Source organism: Ochlerotatus camptorhynchus, unplaced genomic scaffold (genome assembly GCF_037179485.1).
Source record: "Ochlerotatus camptorhynchus isolate MF236.1 unplaced genomic scaffold, CSIRO-AGI_Acam_v1.1 ptg000177l, whole genome shotgun sequence".
In the NCBI taxonomy this organism is placed as follows: Eukaryota; Metazoa; Arthropoda; class Insecta; order Diptera; family Culicidae; genus Ochlerotatus; species Ochlerotatus camptorhynchus.
The window spans coordinates 707,199-726,184 of record NW_027040667.1 but is presented as its reverse complement, the minus strand read 5'-3'; the positions used below and the strand labels follow the sequence as shown (position 1 = coordinate 726,184).

Genomic DNA, 18,986 nt, shown 5'->3' with positions numbered 1-18,986 from the left:
TCGATCTTCTCCTGTATCCGGTTGAGGATAACTTTGCATAGAACTTTGAGAACACAACACAGTAACATAATGCCACGCCAGTTATCGCATACAGTTGGGTCCCCCTTCTTTGGGACCTTCACTAAGACGCCCTGCATCCAGTCAGCCGGAAAAGTCGCGGTGTCCCAGATATTGCAGAATAGTTGATGCAACATTTGTGCAGATAGCATGGGGTCAGCTTTGAGCATCTCTGCTGATATGCGATCGACCCCGGGAGCCTTGTTGGATTTCATGGTTCGGATAGCAGCTTCGATCTCCGGTAGGGATGGCGCCTCAGAATTGACGCGAGTGATGCGTCGCACTCTTGGCGGTTCATGCCGAGATGTTGATGGCTGGTTGACCGACGAAACTTGTAGAAGCTGTTCGAAGTGTTCAAACCAGCGTTTCAGCTGATCAGTGGGGTCGGTGAGCAACTGACCAGTCGCGTCCTTCACTGGCATCCTAGGATTCATCCTTGCTCCACTCAGGCGTCGTGAGATCGAGCAGAAAACATGAAATAAATCCATGATTTCGGCGTTATCAAGTCGATTATGCATTTGGTACGATTCTTTAGTTTAAAAGCTACCGAACGAAGTCAATAAAACCGCGTGATATGAATGTTGGCACCCATTACATATTCTCAAAAAGAAAAGAAGCGCTCCGAACGAATCAATTTCTATCGTCTTCCGATAGGCCGAAGTAAATTCAATGGCGATTAAATGGCTTTTTAATACGTTAGGTGGAGTTTGGAGTCAAGAAGCAGGGTTAGATTTTTAACATTATTGCAACAATTAGTTACTTTTCATCAAATCTTACGATACGTACGGAAAGGTAAATACATTTAGAAGTCACCTGCAGCGAAAACATTCCATTTTGTGAAAAAAATTCGCTTGAAAAATAGAGGTAAAGCGCGGGTTGTGCTTAGTAGGCCCAACATTAGATATACTTTTCCATAGTTATGAGGTACTACGACATGCATTAAAAAAAGTATACGGACATATCACAAAAGATCAAAGCACAGACAAACAGACATCACACTCGAACAAGCATTTACGGGCAATTTAAAAGTATCTTAGTTGGTAGTACCGCCACCTGTGGCACGCATAGTCAATTCCCACGCATTTGACGTTTTCACACTACCGCCATCTGTTCAGCATACTGCCCCTCACAGTATACTCAACAGATGGCGGTAATGTAAAGTGAGAAATATCCAACATTCGAACATAACAAAATTCACCTACAAAAAATCAGTTCAATTGGTTCGAGGACAGCCGACAAATAGCGGTGGGTGGACTGCACAACCAACTGCGTTATTAAGGGGATTCCGGTAAATATTTGAAAATGAATGAATTGGTGCGCCTGATAGTTTGTTTCTAGCTTCGGTGGAGACGCACAACATAGGTAGTTTATCTAGTCGCTAGTACGTAAATATGCTGCGGCTGGAGACTTACGTAATAAGTGACGAACCTTCCCGAACCGAGTAGCAAAACAGTCCAATTTGAATAGGAAATCAAGCAAAGATGTTACCACGGACAAACAGACATAACTCATTGCACATTTCTCATCTTAATAATTTCTAAATCATCGTCGATTAATCACTATCGCCATCTGTTGAGTTCACTGTGACTGGCAGTAACTTTTAAACAGAATTGTGGAGATTTATTAAAGGGAATTCTCACGAGAATTATTTAGAATACTAAGATAATAGTAGTGTGAATTCGAAGAGCGATATCTAGAGTAGCATGCAGCAAATTTCTAAGGCTGTTATGAGAAAAAAAAAATTCAAGGGAATGCTAGAGAGAATCATAATCATTATTCAGGGGAATCCTGAAAGCAACTCTGAATACATCTAGAGATGATTCTAAGGAAATTATTGAGAAAAATGCATACATATCCTATGAAGAGTAATCTTGCGGAAATCTAGAAATAATTGACATAGTTAATTCAGAAATTGATAATTTGATGATGAGGTTTAGATGATTAAAATATGTATAAGTTTCTTTATTTGTAGAAACTCAAGATCCAAAATCTTGTCATTTAATAAAAAAAAATAAGTCCGCGATCTTCAAAATTTTTCTAACTACGTAACCTTGAAACAGAAATACGTCACAGAACCTTGAAGAAATTGTGCATGTATTGATCATTGAAAATATTTCTAGTCTGAGAAATTTTCCCTGGATTTTAATTGTTCAAGTCTTCTAAAAAAACTTTTTTGTTTTTATTTCCGGGTGGTTGGTTTTTAAATTATACATAGTTGAAGTTTTCGGATTTTCACGTACTTTGATAATTCATAATTCATGAACCAAGCATCGTATAAAGAACGTTGTGTTCCGATACCTACGTTACGCGAACCAGATACTATCAACCGTCTTCGAAAGGACCATGGGTTGTCTTTTTTCGGCCCAAAAATAAACCTTTGAAAACTCTCGACATAACGAGAGACTTGCTGCGTAAGTATCCGGGAATCTTGGTACACAAAGAAAGATTCAACAAACTGCGTGTAGAAGCACCGACTTATGATGTGGCAAATAAAATTGCTGAACACGAGCTTTTTAGTGTTGAGTATAACATCTACATCCCTTCTCGAGATGTGGAGATAGAAGTCGTGGTTTCCGACGCGAGTCTGACTGTCGAGGACTTGAAACATGCCTCGGGAACTTTTAAAAACTCGACATTCGCTACCGCGCTAGTGAAGATACTGGATGTAAGGCAACTGCATTCAACATCTTTGCTAGACGGTAAAAAAGTTTATAAACATTCAGACTCGTTCCGGGTGACTTTCACAGGTTCAGTTCTCCCAAACTTTGTTAAAATTGATGGTGCTTTTTTTCCGGTGCGACTGTTTGTACAGAGGGTATATAATTGTACCAACTGCAAAAGGCTGGGACACTCGGCCAGCCATTGCGGCAACAAAACTCGTTGTGGCAAATGTGGTGAAAACCACAAAGAGGATTCTTGCCACAAAGAATCAGTAAAATGCGCTTACTGTGGCGAGAATCCTCACCCCTTGCAGGAGTGCCCGATGTACAAACAGCACTCCGATAAAGTGCAGCGTTCAACCTCTGGACGCTCCAAGCAGACATATGCTCAAATGTTGAAGGCTGCATCAGGCGTCCAAGATGCAAACCAATTTTCGGTTTTGTCAGCTGAAGAATCGGACTCTGACTCATCCGATGAAGGTGATTCTACGGTGGTAAACGCACCTTCAAAAATGGACGGTTCCTCAAAAAGAAAATGCCCCTCCCCGAAAGTGCGCCGTAAGAAAACTAAAGTCACCTCCAGACGATTGCCAAATTCCCAGGGTAATGGGGATGAAAAAACAAAACCGAAGGCTCCTGTTGATCCAATCCCTGGATGCAGCAAAAATTTTCCGCCATTGCCCAACAAAGATAAAAAAATAAAAAAGCTGCTCCTCAAACTTCTCAAAAGAAATCCAAGTCCGAACGAGGTTTGCTAGCTTTTTCGGACATTATGGAATTCATATTAAACATGTTCAACATACAAGACCCTCTAGGAAGCTTAGTTTCTGCCTTGCTTCCAACGTTAGAATCATATCTTAAGCAATTGACTGTTTCATGGCCCCTCCTTGCATCAATCATATCTTTCGATGGATAATTCGTCGAACGAGGTTGAAGATATGATCACGGTGCTACAGTGGAACTGCCGTAGTCTAGTGCCTAAACTAGACTGGTTCAAATTTTTACTTCACAATTCTGATTGTGATATATTTGCTCTCTGTGAAACATGGCTTTCTTCCGATAAAGAACTCAACTTCTACGATTTTAACATTATACGCCTGGATAGAGACGATTCTTATGGAGGAGTACTTTTAGGGATCAAAAAGTGCTACCCTTTCTACAAAACTTCCCTTCCTGCTCTATCCGGCGTCGAAATCGTTGCTTGCCAAATAAATGTGAAGAACAAAGATCTTTGCATAGCTTCAGTATACGTTCCACCAAGAACCTCCATTAGCCGTAGTCAACTCTGGAATCTACACAGCAAAAAATTCTGAATTTTAATTGTGATGTAAAATTCATTCATGTAAACTTGTATTTCATTTCACGCAAAGAAGCAACTTGTAAGCAATGTTGTTTACAAAGATGGGCTTTTGTATACAATATTTGCAACTTTTCATGAATTGTATCACAACTTTACACGATTTATAATGTAAACATCTATGATATGTGACGCTCCATTTATGTGCATCATATTGAACAGAAATTTACGCTGCTTTTTCGAACTGTGTAGTTTCGATTCTTCCATCCCCAGTATTAATTCTGTGTGATATGAACTCCCATGGTACTGGGTGGGGCGATCTATATGACGACAATAGAGCGGCTATTTTTTACGATTTATGTGACGATTTCAATTTGACTATTTTGAACACTGGTGAAGCGACACGTATAGCAAAACCTCCGGCTCGAGAAAGCCGACTCGACATATCTTTGTGTTCAAGATCGCTATCATTGGATTGTCAGTGGAAGGTTATCAATGATCCCCATGGTAGCGATCATTTGCCAATCATCATTTCAATAAAGTGTGGCCCTCACTCTGCAGAACCATCTCGGGTTCCATTTGATCTTGCAAGGAACATCGACTGGCAGAAATATGCAACGACGGTGACAATCGTTGTCGAATCAATAGATGCGCTTCCACCATTGGAAGAATATCGATTCCTAGCCGATTTGATTTACAAAAGCTCACTGGAAGCACAAAAAAGAAAAGTTCCAAGTGCACCCTTAAAAGGAGACCAGCCACACCTGGTTGCGACGAAGAATGCATAAAATTGTATGTAGAAAAATCTGATGCTTTCAAAGCTTTTCGTAGACACAAAACCTCCACTTACTTCGAGGAATATTCAAAGCTTGAGACAAAGCTGAAACAATTAATCAAAGCAAAAAAAACGCGGTTATTGGCGCAATTTCGTCGAGGGACTCTCACGAGAAACCTCAATGAACACCTGGGTGGCTCGCAACATGCGTAACCGCTCATCTTTCAATGAGAGTGAAGAATACTCCAACCGATGGATATTCGATTTCGCTAAAAAGGTCTGTCCGGACTCAGTTCCAGCACAAAATATTCTTCGAGAAGCGTCTCCTAGCGGCGGCTCTCTGGATAGACCATTCTCAATGCTGGATTTCTCTATGGCTCTTCTTTCATCGAACAACTCCTCACCGGGAAGCGATATGATTAAATTCACTCTTCTGAAAAATCTCCCAGATATCGCTAAAAGACGCTTGCTAGATTTATTCAATTCCTTGCTAGAAAACAAAATTGTACCGCCTGAATGGAGACAGGTCAAAGTAATAGCCATTAAAAAACCTGGCAAACTAGCGTCTGACCATAACTCATACCGTCCGATTGCTATGCTTTCGTGCATTAGGAAATTGTTGGAGAAAATGATCCTTCGGCAACTCAATCAGTGGGTCGAATCAAATAGCTTGCTATCAAATACACAGTTTGGGTTCCGCAAGAGCAAAGGAACAAACGATTGTCTAGCGCTGCTTTCCATAGATATTCAACTGGTCTTTGCGCACAAGGAGCAATTGGCTTCAGTATTCTTGGACATTAAGGGGGCTTTTGATTCAGTTTCCATTGAAATTCTGTCAGACAATCTGCACAGATGTGGACTTTCTGGAATTTTAAATAATTTCTTGTACAATTTGTTGTCAGAAAAGCAAATGAACTTTTCCCTTGGACAACTGACAACTTCCAGAATTAGCTACATGGGCCTGCCCCAAGGCTCATGTCTCAGCCCTCTTCTTTATAACTTTTATGTCAAAGATATCGACAACTGTTTGGCAGAACAATGCACGCTAAGACAACTTGCAGATGACGGTGTGGTTTCCGTAAGAGGTCCACATGCCGTGAACTTGCAAGGACCATTGCAAAATTCCTTAGGTAACTTGTCTTCTTGGGCTATGAATCTAGGGATCGAATTCTCGCCGCAGAAAACTGAACTGGTAGTGTTTACTCGAAAGCGGTACCCAGCCTAAATGCAGCTTAATCTTTTGGGCAGAAACATTACCCAGTCATTGTCTTTCAAGTACCTTGGGGTCTGGTTTGATTCAAAGTGCACTTGGAATGCCCATATTACGTATTTGAAGCAAAAATGTCAGCAGAGGATCAACTTTCTCCGTTCAATTTGCGGCACATGGTGGGGTGCTCATCCGGGAGACCTCATAACGCTTTATAAAACAACTATTCTCTCTGTTCTAGAGTACGGCTCTTTCTGCTCTCTCTCGGCAAGAAAATGTCACCTAATAAAATTGGAACGAATTCAATATCGTTGTCTGCGTATTGCTCTTGGCTGTATGCACTCAACGCATAACATGAGTCTCGAGGTTCTGGCAGGAGTAACACCCCTCCAGAACCGTTTCTGGGAGCTCTCTCTCAGAATATTAATCAAATGCGGAGTGACGAACACACTTATAATTGCAAATTTTGAAGAAATTCTTGGGCTGAACACACAATCTTGATTTATGAGAATCTACCACCACTACATATCATCAGATATGTGTCTTCCTTGTTACACTCCAGACCGTGTTCACTTCACCAATCGCAGTTCCTCAATTGAATATGATCTGACCATGAAACAAGCAACTCATGGGATTCCCGATCAGCTTCGACCTATTATTATTCCGCGTATTTTTATTGAAAAGTACCAACAAGTCAATTGCATGAAAAGATATTTTACAGACGGGTCCCGTCTCAATGGATCCACTGGCTTCGGTGTCTTCAATAAAAACTCTAGCGCCTTCCGCAAACTTGTTGCTGGCAGCAATCAACTTCGCATTGGGGATGATTTCCAACATGCAGTCCGTTTATGTTTTTCTTCAAATGTCTAGTATAAGAATTTAATTCCTTTTGCCTTTTGTCTCTCTTTATTAGTTTTTGTTTGTCTTGTCCCCCCGTCTCGATGAGTCTCATCGTCGCCCACTGGTCACCCACCATAGCCGGTCGAACTCCAGACGAAGCTAGAACAGCACTACCGTTCATACTGGCGACAACGCTCTGATGAGACAACGAAACCCTACCCCAAGCTCCTCCCCTGATCCTATTATTCGAAAATGTACCCTTCTAACCTCGAGTAAGCCGCGAGTAATCGGCCCAACTCCTACTAGACATAGAATTAAGTGAATTTTGTTACACACAGTGAACAATGAATTATCGGCTCCGTAAAGCTAACGCGATTAAGCCTTCCAAATAAACGAACTAGATTTAAAAAAAAAACATATTTCTTACATTCCTTGTTCAATTTATTAACGGCTTATTAATCTTTAAAGTTTAAAAAGTGTGATAGAAAATACTGCTTTTGATTGACGTAAAAGTATTTATTTTTCATTTGTCAAAACGAGCGAAATTTTAAAGGGTAATTTTTGACCAACTGCAAAATATTTGGATAGGGAAATGGCTCTAATGTTGGCCTATGGATCTAAGATTGGGCCCATCGCAAAAAATCAGCTATATATCAATTTTATCTAGATGAACGTATCATTGGGACGGTACTAGTGGATATTTTTGGTAGCAATTGAAAATTTAGTCGATTGCTGAATTTATGCATGGCCCCAAATTAGGGACATTTAGGCCGACATTACATCCATTTCCCCTATATAATATTTGGTAATTTTGTTTGTTTGATTCTGTGTTTCTCTCACTTCTGGGGATTGGCCACAGGTAATCCGGAATTGTTGCTGAATTATATTATACAGAATTCCACACTACTGTTTACTCTCGAATACTGAACTAAACTACTGACAACAATGTGAATTTCCACCTGGTTCAAAGGGGAATCCCCCAACGCTGTAGCTTGCAGCTAAATTATTACTTACCTCTTGGAGCTCCTGGGAATGAAAAGCCACGAGTTCTGGGTTTTCAAATATACGAAGCATAGCCTACTTTGATCAAATCGACATAGAGTGTACGTCGACTTTAGTTCCGTATACATTTCTACCGAATTATTAATACAGCTAATTTTTTCACACATTTTTTAAGCTCATGACTGTATACCGCACAAACGACAACAACAATAACACGTCAAACCGCAATACACCAATCATCACTAGTATATACCCCAGTGTGTTTACTTTGCATTCGAACTTATTTACCAAGGCATATCGATACTAAGTTGCCTAGCAAGGCACCACCGGTTTCATGAATCAATTGCAACAATGATGAAAGAATTTCCTTGCATAACTGCTGATTACAAAAATAGAGACCCTTGGACTGCCCGCATAAACAATAACCATAAGAAGCGCCTAACCACCAATTCGGGATATCATCCCAATTTTATGTGGTATGGACGAACCATCTATGATATCGTTAGTGTATGGTACCAGTTTATTAGGGTGGATGTTGAGGATAAATCACTTTAAAGAAATTTTAAGAGAACTTTTTTGAAACTTCCATAGGAACTTGAGAAGATTTCAGTTTGAATTTAAGAGGTAGTTCAGAGAAAGTTTTCAAGGGAGCATTGGAAAGAGAGTTTTAACTAGAACTCGAAAGCAATTGTGTGAGTTCAGAGTAGAATTGTTAAGAAGCTCTGTGTAAAATTCCATGACAATTGTAAAGAGGATTTAAAGGGTGTCCACGATGAAATTGCCACACTATGAAATTGCTCTAACTTTTTAACCGTTGGGTAGAATTTAATGAAAATTTGGGTGGATTTAGTTCATAGTGCATTATTTACATCCTGCAAGTTTTAAAGTCCTGTGATCAAAACTCGCGGAAATGGAGTCGAAAGAACAGCTCGTGCGTGATAAAATCTTGCGCATTCATCACGAGAACAATGATCTCTCGCATCGTTCCATCGCTAAAACGTTAGGAATCGCGAATTCCACGGTGTCGCGAGTGATTAAGCGGTTCGAGGAACGGTTGACCACCGATCGGAAGCCCAGAAGTGAAGGAAAAAGTATTCCGTACAACACCAAAAATCACAACCGCGTAGTTGGAGCCTTCAACCGAAATCCGAACGCCTCCGTTAGGGATGTGGCTAAGAAGCTGCACCTAAGCCGAAGTTTTGTCCAGAAGGCCAAAACTAAGGCTGGGCTTCGAACGTTCAAGGTACAAAAGGCCCCTAATCGCGACGAGAAGCAGAACAAGTCCGCCAAAACCCGTGCCAGGAAGTTGTACCTCAACATGCTGACGAAACCTCAACATGCTGACATTTTGAAAGGAGTTCCCATAATAGTTTTAAGTAAATTAATCGCATAGTTGAGCAGCTTTAGGACGACCTTGTACCAGAGATTATTAAAACATTAGGCAGCTTATAACTCATATTTTAGAGAGGAGAGCATACATAAGACCCAATTTTATCGAGGGTCTAGAAGACAAAATCTTAAAATAATGTTGCAAGGCAAAGTTAGAGTGGTAAGATACGTCATTTTAAACTACTCGAATGATGTGATCCATTCCAAGGGCATCCCAAGAATAAATTCTGGACAATTCTAAGGAGAATTTCAAGTGAATTTTATGGATAATTTAGAGGAGAAATTTTTTAAGGTGGCTAATGAATTTCCAAATTTGAAGTTAAATGGCTCGTTTGATATCTTCAAAAACGAAAACCATTGATCTTTACGATATATATGATCCATTATATATACGCCTCCCGTAGCTCAGTCGATAACAGCGCAGTTACAAAGCAAGACTATGCTAGAGGTGGCTGGGTTCGATTCTCGGTTCAGTCTAGGAATTTTTTGGGTTGCAACATTTCTCCACTTCCCTGGGCATAGAGTTGCGATTGTAATTGCCACACAATTATACTAATGCATAAATGGCACAGCCATCGAAAGCTCTCAATTGAGGGGGTTAGAAATAAAGGGGTGTAAGTGACTTTGATTGATTCTCTTCATCAACTTTTTCTTGTGATAGCCACAGCTTTATAAACAGATTTTGCGCTATTTCTGCCACATAGTTTGATAAAAGAGGTTCTCATCTAGCATCCAGAATGGCACAAGAATCAAGGAATGTGTTTACAGCTGAATAATTAACGAAAGAGAGAGTCGATGAAGAGAATCGATCAAAGTCACTTACACCCCTTTTCTTCTAACCCTCTCAATTAATAACTGTGGAAGTGCATCTAGAACACTATGTTGAGAGCTCGCAATAAGCTAATATGAGCTAAGCTATGCAATAAGCTTGGAATGAGAAGAATAAGAATAAGAAAATGAAGAAGAAGAAGAATAAAGATATATGTTTTATAGCCATCAAGCACTTATGGGACAGCTAATAATAATTATGAATCTTTCAGTCCAGCATGTTAGTCAACTGATCCTGAAACGTGTTTTTTTTTTAACTTTATTTAAGAGATGTTTAGCCTTAGGCCTAAAACGTGGTGTGATTGTTTAAAATATACAACAAGTAAATTATATTATCGAGATACCTTAAAAAATTGCATTACTTTTCTAAGCTCGAGACCTCTGAAGTTTGCAAAGCCCCAAACTTACTAAGCAGCTTAATCATGGAATATGTTTATGGTCACTAGGCCGAACGCCGATGGAATTGTAAAGAGTGGGAGATTTAATCAAGTAATTGTTTAAGAAATATGAGATCTATAGAAAATTATTGAAAATCTCGGAGTAATTAAATGTTTGAATACTCCGTAGTTTGTACTAACAGAAATCTTAAAAAATCGGTTTAAGGAAATTTCCAAGATTGTGAGGTTTTGGCAATATTTAAGAAGCATTAGGCTATGATTTTTCGAGACTTATAAAAATCTTCAAGATAATATATTTAGATTTTTTTTAAATATGGGATTGAGAATAATACTCACGTTTCCTTAACCTCAATCTACCTATGCACCAACTCTCAAAACATAACCAATTATCAAAATATTGCTTGCAATGGATAAATATCGAGTAATTTAGAAGATTAAGTATATTTTTCAACCGATTCGAGTATGAATATGGCATTAAATTTGGTTTTGAAAGTTGGTGCACAGGTAAAAAGTGAGGTTACGGGACGCCACTGATAAAGAGAATTTAAAAAGTGTTCTAAGGATAATTTTAAAATAAATCGACTCAGGTGGATTCCTGAAGAAAGTTCTCTAGTCCAGCCTAGTCTAGCCTATACATACTAAAATTTATGCCAAGAGTTTTGATTTAAATTTTGAGATAACTGTCTAAGGGATTGAATTCTCAGGGTAGTACTATAAAAAAATAAATAGAGGATTCTGAGGAAATTCATAGAGAAGGGAGTTCTCAAGAGGATTCCAAGACATAAGAAGAGTTCCAAGGGTATTTTCTTGTGAGTTTAAGGAGAATCCCATGATTATTTTGAACAGAATACCAAGTAAATGAGGAAACAAAAATTGTTTATGATTTAAAATAGGTTAATATACAAGTATTTGGAAATGCAACGCATAAGTTGATAAAGTTGAAATATTCTTGACTCAGAGAACAATCAATGGGTACCGAAGCCGACATTAGCCCTATATAATCTATTGAGAAGAATTCAAAAGAAATAGCTTATATACTTTTATCCGCAGAGTGAAAACCCAGATCGACCAAAAGCCTTTAACCTTGTTATTTTTTTCAGACGGCGAAAAAAAAATAAAACAGGTAAAACTTTTTTTTTGTACTGAACGGATTTTAGTAAAATTTAATCCATATGAAAGAACTGTGTCTTGATTATCAATAAGCAAAATTTCAGCATATTTGGTTCATTTTACATCAGGAAATTCAATTTTCATATAGACGAGTGCTCGGATGGATTTGAGTTCACTCACTCGACAAAAAGTGACACAACAGCGGGGCCCTGTTTACTAAAAATGAACACATGAATAATACTCGCGTAACATTCGAAAAGTGCCTATCAACTTTTGTAAATAATTTGCTAGGTCCTTTTGACGAGAACCGAAGTACGCCCACGCAAACCAAGAGCACTATCGGGAAGGGGAGAGTTTCCTCTGCCCGAGGGTGTTGTTAGTTTGCGTGAGCGTACTCGGTTCGCGCGAAAAAGGCTTAACAAGTTTTGTGTACATAAGTTGATAGACCCGTTTCAAATATTACGTGAGTATTATTCATGTGTTCATTTTTAGTAAACAGGGCCCCGCTGTTGTGTCACTTTTTGTCGAGTGAGTGAACTCAAATCCATCCGTGCACTCGTCTATAGGTTACTTAAAAATCAATCACGCTCAAAACTGTACCGACAACTCTCAAGTACTTAACCAATAAACTGTACATCGCACTACCGGGAATGCTCCCAAAATTCCGGGAAAAAAAACCGGAAAAATTGGGAAATTGCTAATCGGGATATGCTGAAATTCCACTTATAAAAACCTATATTCATAATTTAAAGCCAGTTTTTCTCAGTCCATTAACATAAGGAGAGACCAAAATATGTAGAAGTGAGACGAATGACTGAAGCAAAAGTTGAAATTCCTTTATAGAAATTGAGGTGATACGGAGATTTGCCTGTAGTCGCATTAACCAATTTTATAGTCCTTTGCCAATTGTGCAGGGATAATATTCAAACCCAAGACTTCGAGAGCGTGATGTCATTGATGCATTGATGTCGACCAGGGGCCTGGCTGGCGGCCATGTTTTTGATGCTTTCATCTGCTCTTGTCTTTCTGCTTACAACACGATTTTGCGTCCCTTTCCTTCATGTATACGTCAGGCGGGCCGTATTTAAATAAGGCCCGTGATCTTGCCTACTGTCAAACGTATAGGATTGATATGGGGTTGCCAGTCCCCTGCTGTCGACCCTATCATAATTTGATATTTCATAAAGCAGGTTTACTAACATCAAAATATTTTTCTCTGATTTGATATACTTGTCCAAAATGTACAAAAAAATGTAAATAAATCAAATCAACATAGGGTTAACTACCCCATGTACGGCCTATTAAACACAACCCGCACTTAGTTTTTCTTAATCTAGCGCAGTTTAGCACCAAATGGAATGTTATTATTACTGACGGCTTTCAAATTTATTTACCTTTCCGTACGCACCGTAAGATTTGATAAAGAAAAACCAATCGTTGTGATATTGTCAAAAGTCTAACACTGCTTCTTGACGCCAAACTCGGCCTACAGATTCTAAACTCAGCCTAACGCATTGAAACGCCAATGAATTCACTTCGGCCTATCGGATGAAGATAAAAATTGATTCGGTCGGAGTGCTTCTTTTGTGTTTGGGAATAATGGGTGCAAACCTCCACATCACGCGTTCTCATTGACTTCGTTCGGTAGCTTATTAACTGAAGTATCGTACCAAACGCATAATTGACTTATTAACTCTGAAATCATGGATTTATTTGAAGTTTTCTGCTCGATAGGCCCAAAATGGGCGATTAGGCCGAAGTAGTTCTCTACCCTACCATACTCTTCAAGAAAAAAAAAATTATAACACTTGAATTCAAAGTTGTACTTTAAAATATGATGGAAAATGTTTGTGTTCCTGAATGAGAAATATTGTTTTATCCGATTTCGTTGAAGAAAACAAATTTTTCGTTATATATTTGTTGCAACGTAAGCAAATGAGATTTCACATTTGAGCTTAGCACCCTCCGCCATATGTCACAAATCAAAATAACGTAATTTATGGATGGCCCCTAATTTCACTTACATTAAAAAAATTAATACAATAAAATTATGTTAAAAATTTTCCGAAAACACCATTTATTTAAAATTAATGACTTAGGCACAAATAGGCACAACTTTACGGCTTTGGAATCACTGAACACGCACTGTTTAAAACTATGGCTAGGGGAAACACTCCTATTGTTGCGGTACATTAGAAACGTTTCTAACGTACTGCAGCAATAGAAGTGTTTCCCCTATAGGTAAGTCTAACGCAATTTTAAAAATTCTAATTGCAGGAATTCACCGTCCACTAACCGCAATTGCTCGACTGTCTTCCAGCTAATTGAGTTGATTTTCTGAATGTGACAAGTTTATGGTTGACCCTAATCACAAACAGCACAATTGGATGGATACCGCGCTCTTCGGCGGATTCCTGTGCTACTACACACTAAGATTATTTTACAGATTTCTGTAAAATTTTACCGAAATCTCAACAGCTGAACGTTCGGTAATTTTTTTACAATTTTCCTGTAATTATTTACAGATATCTGTGAAAAATTCACAGATATTTGTGAAAAATTACAGGAAATCTGCGAAACTGTTTACCGAACGTTCAGCTGTTGAGATTTCAGTAAAAAATTTACAGATTTCTGTAAAAATTTCTAAGTGTGTACTGCAGTAGCAGTGGGTGGGTCAATGTTCAGTCTCATCTCCTTAGTTTATACCTATGAGGGCGATAAAGGCCAACCTAGATATTTTATCGCATTTAGCCTGATATCTAGTGACGCTATCAAATACAGTAGGCCGCCAGTTTGAATGCCAACACCCTTTCATTCCGTTTTCCCATCATTAGTCCTTGTGCAAACGGGTGCTTATGCTTCGCGTGGCGTATACATTTGGGCGGGTAACATATTTTATGCGCTCTTTTGCAGTTTCTCTTTCCACATATCCAGTCGCCAACATACCTACACATAGTCATAGTATTTTGACGTTTTCCTTTGCATTCCCTATTATAGACGCTTTGCAGCATTCCCTTCATATCTGCGGTGGGTGGTACCGACCACCCAACGCTATTTCTCAGTTTTCCTTCAACCAATTACGTTGATTTGTAGTTTGTGATTAGTGTCAACCATAAACTAGTTATCTACAGAAAATCAGCTCAATTAGTTGAATGACAGCCGAGAAATAGCGGTAGGTGGACGGTACCACCCACCGCATACACGCAGGCAATGCTGTATTATGTTGTTGGGTAGATATATGTAGGCATGTTGTACATACACTCCCAGCATTTCGACAATCATGTGGTCGTCATCGTTGCCGTCGGTTGCCGTATCTCTACTGCTCGCGAGTGACGCTTGGTGTGTGTAGTTGAGACAGATACCTACGAACCAGAGCAGCGTACCGAACGAAACTTGCTTCCACTTGGTACACAGTCCGTCAGTTGAGATTCGACACAGAGCAAGACTAGAAGACTGACGACTGGGACGTGACGCGACCGTGTATATATCTCAGCGCATAGATATATCACTAACCATTAGTATACTAATAATCTAGAACGTAGAGAGCTTCGCTGTTATCAACCCGCGCGATGAAACCGGATCGTGATTGGGAAAAGTACTGAACAGAATCCCGAAAACCAAAGTGAATCAAGCGCTGTTATCAAAACCAACGACGAGAGGCTTTGATTGAGACGACCGAGTGAGTGTGTGCTATGTGCTAGTGATTAGTTTTAGATGGTGCAACGAGGCTAAGATCGTCAAGGTAGATAAGTACACAGTGGCGATTCCGATCAGTGCAAGCGACTAAAATCGTCTCGGATCGCCAGTACCGAGATCTCCGGGTGTGATTCGAAGGAAATTTGAGTTTTGTGGAACATCTGTGTTCGCCCTGTTCTCCTGAACTTGGCTTCATCGGTCAATTTGGATCAAAGACAGCGCTGAGGTTCCTGCTCGTATTGTAGTAGTGGTTAATACGTGCCGTCTATAACAGCCAAAAAAAAAGTATCACCACCCGTGGCTGCCGTCGTTGTCGTCGTCTTTCTCGTAGTCGTCATAATTGGCAAAAGTTGAATAAAAATTCTTATAGATTTATGACTGTGTAGAACTCGAGTAAGCTAATATATAGACTACTCCGGGCCAAACGTCACTCTAAATTGCTTTGAATTTGAACTGCGTGCAGGCACACTGCGGCTCTGGACGTGTAGGTGCACTCGTTCCACCTAAAATTTCGAATCACCTCTGAACACCCACGCAAAAACAGGCGGTTCTGTCCTTGGAAACGGCCAGAAATTTTTTCGTTAATCTCGCATCTAAAATTCTGCATCTGCATACTACACGCGCACATTGCAGAATAAGTTTTGCCTTCCATCCGCCGTACTTGTGTAAGTGAAGCTCGAAAAGAAAGGAAAATAATTTCATTTTCTGGTGCAAAATATACACATAGTCGAGAACGCAAAACGCCAACCATACTGCAATAAATAAAAAGGTGCCTAGCAGAAGCGTAAGCCGCGGCATTGAAGAAGAGTACAAGCAAAAACAATAAATATATTCAAGCGAAAGTAAACAAGACATACTCTTCGATGCGTTTAATGAAACCGATGACGATTGTGTGAAGCTTCGCCTAGTTAGTGCTTCAGCCCGCCCAGTACGTAGCACGTTTTACCTTTCAGCCGAATAGATTTTATTCATTCCGTCACGCCGATCAAAACTACTAACTAGCGGACTATTCGCATAATCGACCTTACTGGAGGCAAACAACACACGCTCGTAGAAGGCTGTAAAAGGGTAACTACACACCTTATAGCAAGAGCACAAGAAAACACTTAACAACTACGACGAGAATGGCTGATCTCAACGAGGACGAGATGAAGCACTGCTACGAGAATCTGATCGTGGTAGACGTTGGCGCCAACCTGACCAACAAAAAGTACATCCGTGACCTGGACTCGGTGATACAACGCGCGAAAGATTCTGGTGAGTGTGGTTTGAGATTTGCAATCTTCAATGATACTGTATAGGCCCATCCATAAATTAAACTGAGCAAAGATGCCTGGCGATGTTTAGTCAGTGCACAAAGAGAAAAATCTCAACTCAATCAAATCAAATGTTTTCGACTTGGGGTTTGGCGTAGCTGGAGGGAAGGAGGCTTTTGAACTATAAACTGTAAATTGTACAAGGTTGGTACACAAATGTCAGGGCCAGGCATGGAAAATCATTTACATTCATTTCATGCAATCCTTTACATTCATTTGCCTCTAACTTTTTTTATCATCAGCAATCTGCAAAATGATGTATAGAGCTTTAGTAGTTTTTTTGTTATTAGCTACAACTTTTTCCCATAACTCAAATCTGTGTCTCTTATGCATCACGAATTAGAGCGGGCAGAACTTGTTACTGGTGTTTCAGTGAATGTAAAATACATTCACTGAAAAACAGTAGTGGATTCTGTTCGCTCTGGTTTGTCATACATAAGAGATACGAATTTGAGTTGTTAACAAAAGTTGTAGCTAATAACAAAACCTACTAAGGCTCCATACACCATTCAAAGCTACCGAACGAAGTGAATTACATGGCGTTTCAATGCATTAGGCCTAATTTAGAATCCGTAGGCCGAGTTTGGGGTCAAGAAGCAGTGTTGGATTCTTAACAATATATCCACAATTTGTTTCTCTTTTGCAAATCTTACAGAAAGGTAAATAAATTTAGAAGTCACCTGCAGTGAAAACATTCCATTTTCTGCAAATATACAGAAAAATAGATGCAAAGGGCGGGTTGTGCTTAGTAGGTCCAAAATTAGATCTACACTGCCGCTCAGTCGGTCCCATTTGGGTTTTTGTCGAAACTGAGTTTTTCAATGGAAACGGTAGCTAATCACCCATATTTCCATGATACTGGATGTACTTAACAGCTTTGTTTTAAAAAAGTTTGGTAAAACAGCAAACAGTGGTACAAAGTAAACTTAAAACGTGTTTTTCTCGGCTTGCTGATTTGTGCTATGGGACGGACTTGCCATGAGGGGCAGTACAATAGTTTTGTGTTTTCACTTTTTGCTACCTAACGGTTATGGTGGACCATTTTTCAAACATTAATCATTAGGTTTAGCACAGACCTTTTACCGAGAATAGGACATGATCCAAAGTGTTACATTGCAACAGATGGCATTTTTTAAGTGTTACTTAAAACGAATTTTCGGAGTAAACAAAGCATTCCGACTAGACATTTATTCATATATATGAATATTTTAAACATTTCCTCTCCATTAATTTATTATATACATTGCATTTTCAACAAGCAAACAACACATTTTCATATATTACCACCGACAAACCGACATGAATGACCATACAAAATACCATCAAATTTCTGATCAAAGCAAAAAACTGACATCTGCCGCCGTGTTCGCGAAAAATGTGTATCCTAGTCACGAACACGTATACAAAATATATGAACTGGTTCGTGTCTAATCTATTCCGGGCAAATTATTTTTATCTTGATAACAAATTTCTATGGTTTTGAGAGATGGGATCGCTGCACATTTGAATCCGCCGTTATGGATTCTCGATCAAGAGTTAAGTTTAAGTTTCATATCGGTTTGTCGGTGATATTACTACCATTCTTCCGTGAGCTCGGCAAGTAGAAAGTATAAAAGAGTGATGTGCATGATGGAATGAATACAAACGAATTTGCTGCCGCGTAGTGTAGGATAGCACAAACTCGGTGTTTTACCTCTTTTGCGCTACTAGCACCTCTCCAGGAAAATAATTGCAGTGAGTAGAGTCAACGTCCTATTACTAGTTACTAAGTAGTATTTTGAAATTTTTCGAAAGCGTCTGGTGGATTGACGTTTATAAGAACTTCGGCAGCCTTAGACAGCCGTTTATGCTTATTTAGCAAAAAATCGTGGGATCAATCACAGGCCCCTTCATATTAAGGAGTTTTAGAGTCACATCGTCACATGCTAATCGTGTTTTGTGAAACTCGTCGTCGTCGTCGGTGCCGAGTTTGAATGATTACAACAACAACTCGATCATAAGTGGTGTGATGTGATATGAGGGGCTCGGTGACCTTAGAGCGACCGTTTTAAATCTCATGCCTCTTCACATTCAAAATTCGTTAGCCGTTTTTTTTTTCGTAACTCGAATACATAAGTTTGATTTAGCGTACCGTATACAAAAATAAACCTAACTGTAAACTCAACCGTTTCATTCAACATCCCAGTGATTTCACGGTTTTTGTTTGCGTTCATACTTCTGGACAGAATCAAACACCCATTAATGGGTCAAATTTGACCCATTTCGCGAAAAAGTACTACTGTACTGTTCTCATGCAGCATCGTTTTTTGGTGGATAATACGAGGGGCCTTCTCATAAATGGATAATTAATCTTACCCATTAATGAATAACTGTTACCCCACAGACAAACAGACGTAACACTTCATTGTGCA

General features: G+C 39.4%; 2 protein-coding genes across 2 annotated transcripts in view; one reads left to right on the top strand and one right to left on the bottom strand.

Annotated features, from left to right (window-relative positions):
- Positions 1 to 18,986, bottom strand: part of LOC135701835 (zinc finger SWIM domain-containing protein 7-like) — a 96,600-nt gene that overhangs the window by 3,573 nt on the left and 74,041 nt on the right. The window lies entirely within an intron of this gene.
- Positions 14,943 to 18,986, top strand: part of LOC135701830 (3'-5' ssDNA/RNA exonuclease TatD) — a 48,712-nt gene continuing 44,668 nt past the window's right edge. The window contains exon 1 of the mRNA XM_065222770.1: positions 14,943 to 16,516. Coding sequence (XP_065078842.1) covers positions 16,384 to 16,516 — 133 coding nt within the window. The 5' untranslated portion in view covers positions 14,943 to 16,383. The remainder of the gene's footprint in view (positions 16,517 to 18,986) is intronic.